General features: G+C 39.3%; 1 protein-coding gene across 1 annotated transcript in view; it reads left to right on the plus strand.

The window, feature by feature from the left end:
• ror1 (receptor tyrosine kinase-like orphan receptor 1) overlaps positions 1-5433 on the plus strand; it is a 125288-nt gene extending 119855 nt beyond the window's left edge. The window contains exon 9 of the mRNA XM_058403750.1: positions 1077-5433. Within this exon, the coding sequence (XP_058259733.1) occupies positions 1077-2516 (1440 nt within the window). The 3' untranslated portion in view covers positions 2517-5433. The remainder of the gene's footprint in view (positions 1-1076) is intronic.
• The last annotated feature ends 3922 nt before the right edge of the window (positions 5434-9355 follow it).

Here is a 9355-nt window from a genome sequence, read left to right on the forward strand (position 1 = left end):
TATATGTGTAATACAGCAGTGAATCTTGGTTGCATGTGTGAAAGAAGATGGCAGTGAATCGCACTCTATATTTCAGACACATTCTTCTTCTTTCAGTTGGAGGATTGATGCCATGGCCATGAATTATTGAGCATAGTAACAAAAGCTAGCATAAATCCTTTATCATAATCATAATGGAATATTAATCTGTCAGCAGACTGTTTACAACAGCTATAAAATAATGCTTGCAGATGGAAGACTTTGATGTGGGACATCTGTTCAGATAATTTAGCACTCCCTTTAGTTTCTGTTAAAGTCTACAGAGCAGGTCAGAGGTCAGCATCAGAGGTCAGAGGGTAAACTCATCCAGGCTTCAGAGAGAGGCATCAAAGCAAAGAAAAAAATATAGATAAATGATAAAAGATATTCTGTACTTCTTCTGTTGGAATGATTTAGCTTTATGGTCAAAGAGTAAAAGTTTTTATCTCATTTTTATATCATCAAAGAAATACATTTAAGTAAAGCAACAAGAAAGAATGGTTTATAATCAGACTGATGGTTCATTTGGTAGAACAAAACATAGACTTGCCTAAATCAGAATTTGCTAAACCAAAAAACTAACCATTTAACCCATCACTTTAATCCATTTTCCCAATTCATTTAATAATAACATGTACATAACACGTGTACATGTGAGTATGATAGACAATTTCAAGAAAAACTTTCTTATTCTTGCTGTTCATTAGATTATGTGTTTATAGGTTTAGGTTATACATTTGATTCACTAATTCACCGAGGCTTCATCCCAGCTTGTGAAGCATGGTGGAGGTTGCATCATAGTTCAATTCTGCTTTGCTGCTACACGGCTTTGGACGGCTTGCAATCATTTAGGGAAACAATAAACACAAAGCTATATTATTTACTCTAAGTATATTAAGAAACATCCCAGGAGTATGCCAGAGTAGCAGTCTATTACCTGACACTAGAGAGACATTGGATGCTATGACAAAATTCAACTAGTTGTGTATAAATAAAATCAACATGCATTGTCAGTGAAATTTTACCATAAACACATCTTCCTCTCTCTCTTCCTTTAGACTAAAGCCAAAGAGCTGCCTCTGTCAGCAGTACGTTTCATGGAGGAGCTGGGTGAGTGCACCTTTGGTAAAATCTACAAAGGTCACCTGTACCTGCCGGGTATGGAGCATGCTCAGCTTGTGGCCATCAAGACTCTGAAGGATTTCTCCAGCCCACAGCAATGGAACGAATTCCAGCAAGAGGCTTCTGTCCTGGCTGAGCTCCACCATCCCAATGTTGTGTGTCTCCTGGGTGTGGTGACACAGGAGCAGCCTGTGTGCATGCTCTTCGAGTTCTTGCCACTCGGAGATCTCCATGAGTTCCTGGTCATGCGCTCGCCACACTCTGACGTCGGCTGCAGCAGTGATGAGGACGGCACGGTTAAGTCCAGCCTGGACCATGGAGACTTCCTTCATGTTGCAATGCAGGTTGCAGCTGGCATGGAATACCTGGCCAGCCACTTTTACGTTCACAAGGACCTGGCAGCAAGGAACATACTTGTGGGAGAACAACTTCATGTTAAAATTTCAGACCTGGGACTGTCAAGGGAGATCTATGCTTCTGATTATTATCGTGTGCAGCCAAAAATGCTGCTTCCCATCCGCTGGATGCCTCCAGAAGCCATCGCATATGGAAAGTTCACCACAGATTCCGACATCTGGGCTTTCGGAGTCATTCTTTGGGAGATCTTTAGCTTCGGTCTTCAACCCTACTACGGATTCAGCAACCAAGAAGTGATCGAGATGGTCCGCAAGAGGCAACTGCTGCCTTGTCCAGATGACTGCCCGCCACGTGTCTACACGTTGATGAACGAGTGCTGGCAGGAAGGACCTGCACGGAGACCCAGGTTTAAAGACATCCATGCTAGACTGCGTGCCTGGGAGGGCTTGTCATCCCACGCCAGCTCCAGCACACCATCCGGAGGCAATGCCACTACTCAGACCACCTCGCTCAGTGCCAGTCCTGTCAGCAACCTCAGCAGCCCACGCTATGCCGGATACATCTATGGAGCTCCTCAGGGGATACCAGCAGGTCAGATCACAGGTTTTGTGGCAGCACCAATGCCACAGAACCAGCGTTTCATCCCCGTGAATGGATACGCCATCCCTCCAGGCTACACCGCATTCCCAGCTGCCCACTTTGCCTCAGCGCAGGCACCCACACGAGTGCTCCAGCACTGTCCTCCCCCTAAGAGTCGCTCCCCTAGCAGCGCCAGTGGCTCCACCAGCACGGGCCATGTTACTAGCGTGCCCTCCACAGGCTCGAACCAGGATGCAAACACGCCACTGCTTTCAAACTGCATCACTCTAGCTCCTGTGGCCACCATACAGGGTGCTACAGTGTCCATGTTTGGACACATGGCACAAAAGGGGCTACCGATGGACCCAACTCAGGCGTCTCTGTTAGCCGATTCCAACAGACTCATGTACAGCGAATCGGTCATCACCGCTGACTTGTGAATACGTCTTTCCTTTTTTTGTAAATGATTATAATTATTGATGTTTTAATATGTTTCCTTTCACTGTGTAAATACCAACTTAGCCAGAATGAAATGTAAAAGATTTATATTCTATGTTTTTATATGAAAAATGCAAGAAAAGGATAAAGGAAAGCCTCCTCATCTCCTCTTATTGATGATATCAGTATGATATCTAAAGAAGACTTTGAGACCCTTTGATTTCCTTCCGCTCTTTTTCAGCTACAGTGTGCCTGCTATAAAGGAATCTTCATCTTGATCACAGCTCTGAAATACAGTGGACTTGAAATTTTGCTTTTTGGATGCTATGCTTCAAAGCCATTTTGGAAGGACCGTGTCTTGAGCACAAATCAACATTTCTCATTCTCTTTTCTCAATCATCAGTCTGACAGTTCTTTGGCAATCATAACAGTAATCAGATGTATTAATTATTGAAGGTTGTTTTATCAATTTCCATTTGAAATTACTTTAGCAATCAGTTGTTGCCTTATTATAATTTCAGTCTTACATTGCCTTTACAACTAGCTTTAAATCTTATCAAACTCCAGCAAATTCAGTCAATAAAACTATACATATGCATTGTATAGGCTAAAAGATTTTTATGTTTCTGGTTATAAACTGGCGAGTGCAAACATTTGTGTATCCTAAGGCCAAAATGAAGACAAATGTGATATCACATTTACGGTATCTCCTATTTCCTGATACTTCTAGGGTCACCAGTCTATGCCAGTCTGTGACAGGTATCTGTATCTGTTTCAAGCGATGCTTCTGTTGATTTTGCTCCTATACTTAAACAACAGGGACTTTTGTTTTTAACTTTTGCTTTTAACTGCACTTATACCATGTTTGATGAGAAACATGCAATCAATTTTATGACAAAAGGTGTTTAAGATTTTACAGTTCAAGTCAGTAATCAGAATTACTTATCATAATATTATTGCTGGTTCTGTTTTTACATCCCATTTACATTACATTTTTATCTAGAGTGCCTTACAGTTCAGCTGAACAAATGAAGGTTAGGGGCCTTGCTCATTGGCGGCTTAGAAATACGAACTAAAATCACAAAATTCCAGATCTGTATCTTCTAATTCACTCGTACTCCAGAACAGTATCTTTAAACAAAGCTAGGTTGTTAATCCTTTGAGTGGCCTGCCATGCTTTCAACCTGTCTGTGTGCAGGCTGTGGCCATTGGTCAGCTGAGCTGTCTATCTACCTAACTGACCAGCCGTGTACTATAAAATTGGCTGGCTGACCATGTCTATCTCTCTGTCTAACAGCTGTCCAAATATACTCGATTGGCAGGTCGACTATCTACCTATAGATGTTCATTGGTTCTTTGTCTTTCTAACTTAATCTGTCTTCCTATGCAAATTCAATTAAAACTAGATAATTGTCTAAAGATTTTCAACCCTTGCATTGTGCCTTATAGAGAATGTCTAGAAAAGATCTCACTTCTGTGATCTGGCTAGTCATTTTCTATTTTAATTAAGAATGACACATTTTTATCTGGTTGTAGTTAGTAATATTGTGAATCGTTCATGAAAGTTATTGATCAGCTATTGGTCCCCTTACCAAACTTTCTTAAAGCTAATAAAAAACAAATTGTACCTTTATCTAGAAATCACAAATTGCTCTGTCGTGAAGACTTTCCCTGACGGAAAACTTTACCTCTGACAGAACAGCTTTTTCTCTGACTGTTACAAAGCGCTGATGCTTGAGACTTCTTTCAAAATACTGACTCGGCATCTCTGAACAGAAAATTCAACAATGGCATGTTTTCTGAATCTTCTAATTTTAGTGTCTGCCATAAAATAGTCCCTGTTAGTTGTTACTATAGAAACTATGTTAATTAGAATGTGTGCATTAATATAATATGTGGAAACTATAACTGTCATTACAGAAAATTTATCAACACCTTCTGACCAGTCCGATTTGAGAATTCGCTGTAGTTTAAGCAAAATTCAACTCGACTCATGTATTTGTCTTATGCAAGCAGGCTATAGAGTATATGCACAAGGTTCACAGGGACTCAGAGTTTTCTTACTGTAGAAATGAAGTGAATGCTTTTTCTCTCATCTTTTTCTTTCCGCATATTATTGATAAATCCTGTATCTGCCAGCTAGTATTATCACATTCTCATTTCCTTTGTATGTCCTTGTCTAGACTGGACTGGGAGCTTCACCTAAACATCAGAGGGTTTAGCTGCAGTTTAGTCACTAGTTCTTTCTTATGTTTATTTTAGTTAGTTGCTATGCAACTATCAAATGCAGATGTGCACCAGGGTTCAGGCTGTCATTCAGGGTACAGTTAAAAGACTACACATACAAAGCTAGAACAGTCTTCTCGGAAACTGCCTTTTTGCCTTTGTCATAATGTCTTATGGCATATTATGATTGAACATCACCTTGCTATGCATGTAATAACTGATATTTGAATTAATAGTTTATTTTTGAAGCAATGGTTTATTTTTGTACAACGTTTTGTATCAACAATATTGCAATATTCTTGTACCTCTAACCATACTGAGACTCTTAATGATCGTGATTATGGTATGAGCTCGTGTTTGTAATATTCGGACAAATCACATATCTGTTCTTTCTAACTGTCTTCAAACATTTGCCTCCAGGAATATCGGAGGTTTTCTACAGCTGTTTGATTTTTAATCGTAATCGTTTGTACAGCAATTTAAAAACCACTCAATACTGAAGACTGTGAATCGTTTTTTGGCTCTCCATAGAGGGGCTCCATTAAGGACACAGTAAATACATGCTAAACGTTTACACTCTTTATATGTCAACTTGCGTGGCCTTGATTATATATATTTTTTTGTCATTGTGAAAAAAGAATTTTGCACAAATAGTTTGTATGGCAAAATTGCTATTAAACAACTGTGTTCTTGTCATATTGAGGAGATTTGATTATTTTGGACTTAAGAGTTGGTTGTTAATATGCTACATGCTACATATAGTACCAAGAACCTGGTCTTATTTTAAAAAAAATTGTTCCAAGAATTAACAAGCGAGGCTGGCATGGGGACATTAATTTATTCAGTGGTTAAACCAGTTTGAATGTGCAATAATTAGAAAATGTTAGTAATGCATAAAGCACTGTAAATAAAACCGTGATACTCTGGTGCTGTTTAGCGAGGAATTGCGTTTGTTACGCTGTTATACCTTCTTTGACCACAAGAGGGTGGCAAAGCTTAACTGTATCAGCAATCCTAACCGGAACAAATGAGTTAATTTAATAAATTCACTTTGGCGGCCTCTTGTGGTCAAATACGGTATAACGGTATAAAAATGCATTACAGATACTTTAAAGGTTGCCAAGTAGATGAATATAACGCGCTAGTTTAGTCTGGATTTTATAAATACTGTTTTGTAATATGAAAATGTTTCCGAAGGCAAGTAGTTACAATTGAAATAGATTATTTTTATGTGATCTATGATGATTGAAATGTAGTAAATAAACAAACAAAACATTGCATAGCCAGATACATTCATATGAAATTCAAATAGATAATAAATATCTATGCTTTCTTTCACTCATGTTCAGTAACTGTTCAGTAACTGGTACACATTATATCAGGAACACTGAGTGCAAGTTAGGAAAACACCCTGGATGGGATGCCAGTCTATCTCAATGCAAACATTCACACTTCTGTTTGATAAAATAAACTTGAATCAACTTGTTTGTGTGTTTTTGGGAAGTGGGAGGAAAGGGACAATCAGAAGAAAATGCACAAATGAGACTTCACAAAGACAGTAACCTGAACTCGAACCAGGAGCCCTGGAGCGCAACATTATATACTTCCTCCTCTGCTACTGTGCCATTCAATAACAAATATATGAAACATAACTCGGTGTCTTGTATGAAGTCAAGTGCTGTGCGTTACTCACTATTTATAGGAAATGTAGTACATTTTAGACATTGATGTTTGGAACAAATAGTATAATTTTAAGAATTCTGTAAAAATGTGTTGTTATGGTGTGAATATCTTTGCAGTGGTTGTCATGATTTGACTGCGAGAACATCAGATTTTAAGTTTATTGAATAGGTGGTGTTTGGGTTGATTTGCCTCAGATCTGGCAACCTGCAATCTTGTTACTGCTGCATGTGTGTCTTGAGGGGAACCAAATGGGATGCACAGGCAGCTGATATATGTCAGTATCTCTACTTTGTGTAGAGATTGTAGGTTTTATTTAAAAGAAAAAAGAGCAATGGTTTGTTTTCGGTTACTGCGGTGGGAGTCACAGTGGCTTAGTGGTTAGAACTGTGTCTCACACCTCTGGGTTTTGGGGGTTCGAATCCTGCCCTCTGTGTGTGTATGGAGTTTGCATGTTCTCCCTGTGCTTTGGTGGTTTCCTCTGGGTACTTGGGTTTCCTCCTCCAGTCCAAAGACATGAATGGTAGGTTGACTGGACTTTCTAAGTTGTCTGTAGAGTGTGATGATTTAGCATCCCATTCCTGGTGTCCTCTGCCTTATCCCCTAGGTCTCCTTGGATAGGCTCCATGTTCCTGCAACCCTGTGTATGATAAGCGGTACAGAACATTGATGGATGTCTGGATGGTTTCTCAGGTTAAGATTATTATTATTATGTTTAGATGTAGAATAGCATTAATTAGCTGCATTAATAATGTCTTTTGAAGGTCTTTATAAAAGATAGTGTGTGTGTGTGTGTGTGTGTGTGCTGCTGAGTCTAATTTATATTATATTACTCTTCATTAACTCCCACGTCAAATGTACCTTGAAAGGCTTGTCCTTGTCTTTCAATAAACAAAAATCCTTTATATACGCAAATCCTTCTTTAAAGAAATGTCCTGCATGTTTGCCAAGGCAATAGAAGAGTAATGTTGTACATATGGAGAGATGATTAAATGCACACACATTTGAACACAATCCTGGCTCAGAGAAGGAGAGGAGTTTGATGTTGGGAATGTTTTTGATCAGTTCTGCTCTCCGGTTTCCAGCATTGCTTGTCTGGAACAGGCACAGAAATGACCAGTCAGGCTGGAATGCAGAGCGAGGAAACTGACCCCATCTGCCATATCACAGGTGTTTGTCTGTTAATGTCATTACATTGATGGTCATTTAATGAGACCTTGCTTTCGAACTGTTTGTCTGAAATTGTTATTATTATTACTGGCTTTGACATGGGCGTGGATGTTTCAGCACATCTGAGAAAGTGGTGCATGATCATTTACCTGGCATGACACCTGAAAGAACTACTTTACATGATGTCAAATAAAATAGTGTTGATTGATGGTGTTAGATCATTTTTATAGCTTGGCAGGTGAGCGTCTTCACAGTGCTTCAACAAACACTGAGATTTAATCTACTATTGATCTATTAGCACTGCTCGACTGGTCCCACCATCTCTCAGGGTAAGAGGTAGATATACATCAAGACTCTTCTCTGTTCTGGCACTGAGGTGGTGGAATGAACTTCCCCTAGATGTCCAAAATGTCTTCAAAATGACGGGTGAAGACCTACCTCTTCCTGAAACTAGCTTTCATTCTTCCGTGTATGATTTATGTATTTGAAAAAAAAAACATTGCACTATTATTCTTTCCAATGTTAGGAATTAGGCTGATGGTATCCTAGTGAACCAGTGGTGACGTATTCATTGATAGAGACTTTAAAGCACTTTTGTAAGTCAATCTGGATAAGGACGCCAAATGTCATAAATGTAAATCTGAATTGAATCAAAGTAACCGTAACCCTAGATCAACTCTAAACCTGCTGCTTCTTTATATGAAACGTTCTGTAATGTTATATGTGTGAAAAATAATGCAGTAGAAAAGTATCTATTATTGTGATTTCCTCAAAGCTCCAAGTTCCGCGGTGAGATCTTCAGCTTGTGTGAATTTCACATGTTCTTCCCATGTCAGGGTTTCCTCTGCTTTCCTCCTAATATGAATAAAGGTGAGTTTGCAATCCTTAATTTCCATTAAGTATATCTCTCTCTCTCTCTCTGTGTGTGTGTGTGTTTGTGTGTGTGAGAATATTGCCGTGTGATGGACTGGCGTCCCATGTACCAGTGTATTCCCAGCTCACACCCACTGTTCCCAGAATAGTGGTGCAACACAATTCTCATATAACACAACTGAGATCAACAAAACAAATGTATTAGCACTAAACTCTAAACCAAATCCTTGTTGAGCTTTGCTGAAAGTAACCCATCTTCATTACCTTCTATGAAAAGACACCAGCTTGCAGGACGCTCTGTTTGACCTTACAGTCTACAGTAAGTGACATCCAGATTCTTTCAGCACTCACTCGATATAGATAAAGCTTTAAAAACTAAAATCATGCCTGTGTTCAGATTCTCCAAGCCACATGACTTTAATAAGCTTTGGTTTGGTTTGATATATGTACATCTGTGATCTATAGCTGTCGAGGAGTCATGAGAAAGGAGAGAGAGAAAGAGAAAGAGATGGAGAGATGAGTAACTCTCAAATCCCATGAAAGGTCATGGCACTGAAAGGGAGATGGGTAATTGGCGCAAGAGGAAGCAGATGCTGCTTGCTGACTGACTGACTCTTAATCACCCACTGACATGATTTGTGCCTTTCATGTTCTGCATGACACTGCTTGTTTTTCACTCCCTGCCTTTCACTCTCAATGCCCCTTATTATTTTTCTCTGGCTCATTCAGACGTTAGCTGTACTATTGTACCTAGCCTTCCACATCCTACAACATCAAACACTTCTGATGAACTGGCTACATGTCTGAAATGACACAAGCATATAGATTGTTGAATTCTTTTTTGTTTGTATGCTTTGTGTAGTCCTTTTTATTTTGGTAGTATAAATCCTAC

Source organism: Hemibagrus wyckioides, linkage group LG11, assembly GCF_019097595.1.
Source record: "Hemibagrus wyckioides isolate EC202008001 linkage group LG11, SWU_Hwy_1.0, whole genome shotgun sequence".
Classification (NCBI taxonomy): Eukaryota; Metazoa; Chordata; class Actinopteri; order Siluriformes; family Bagridae; genus Hemibagrus; species Hemibagrus wyckioides.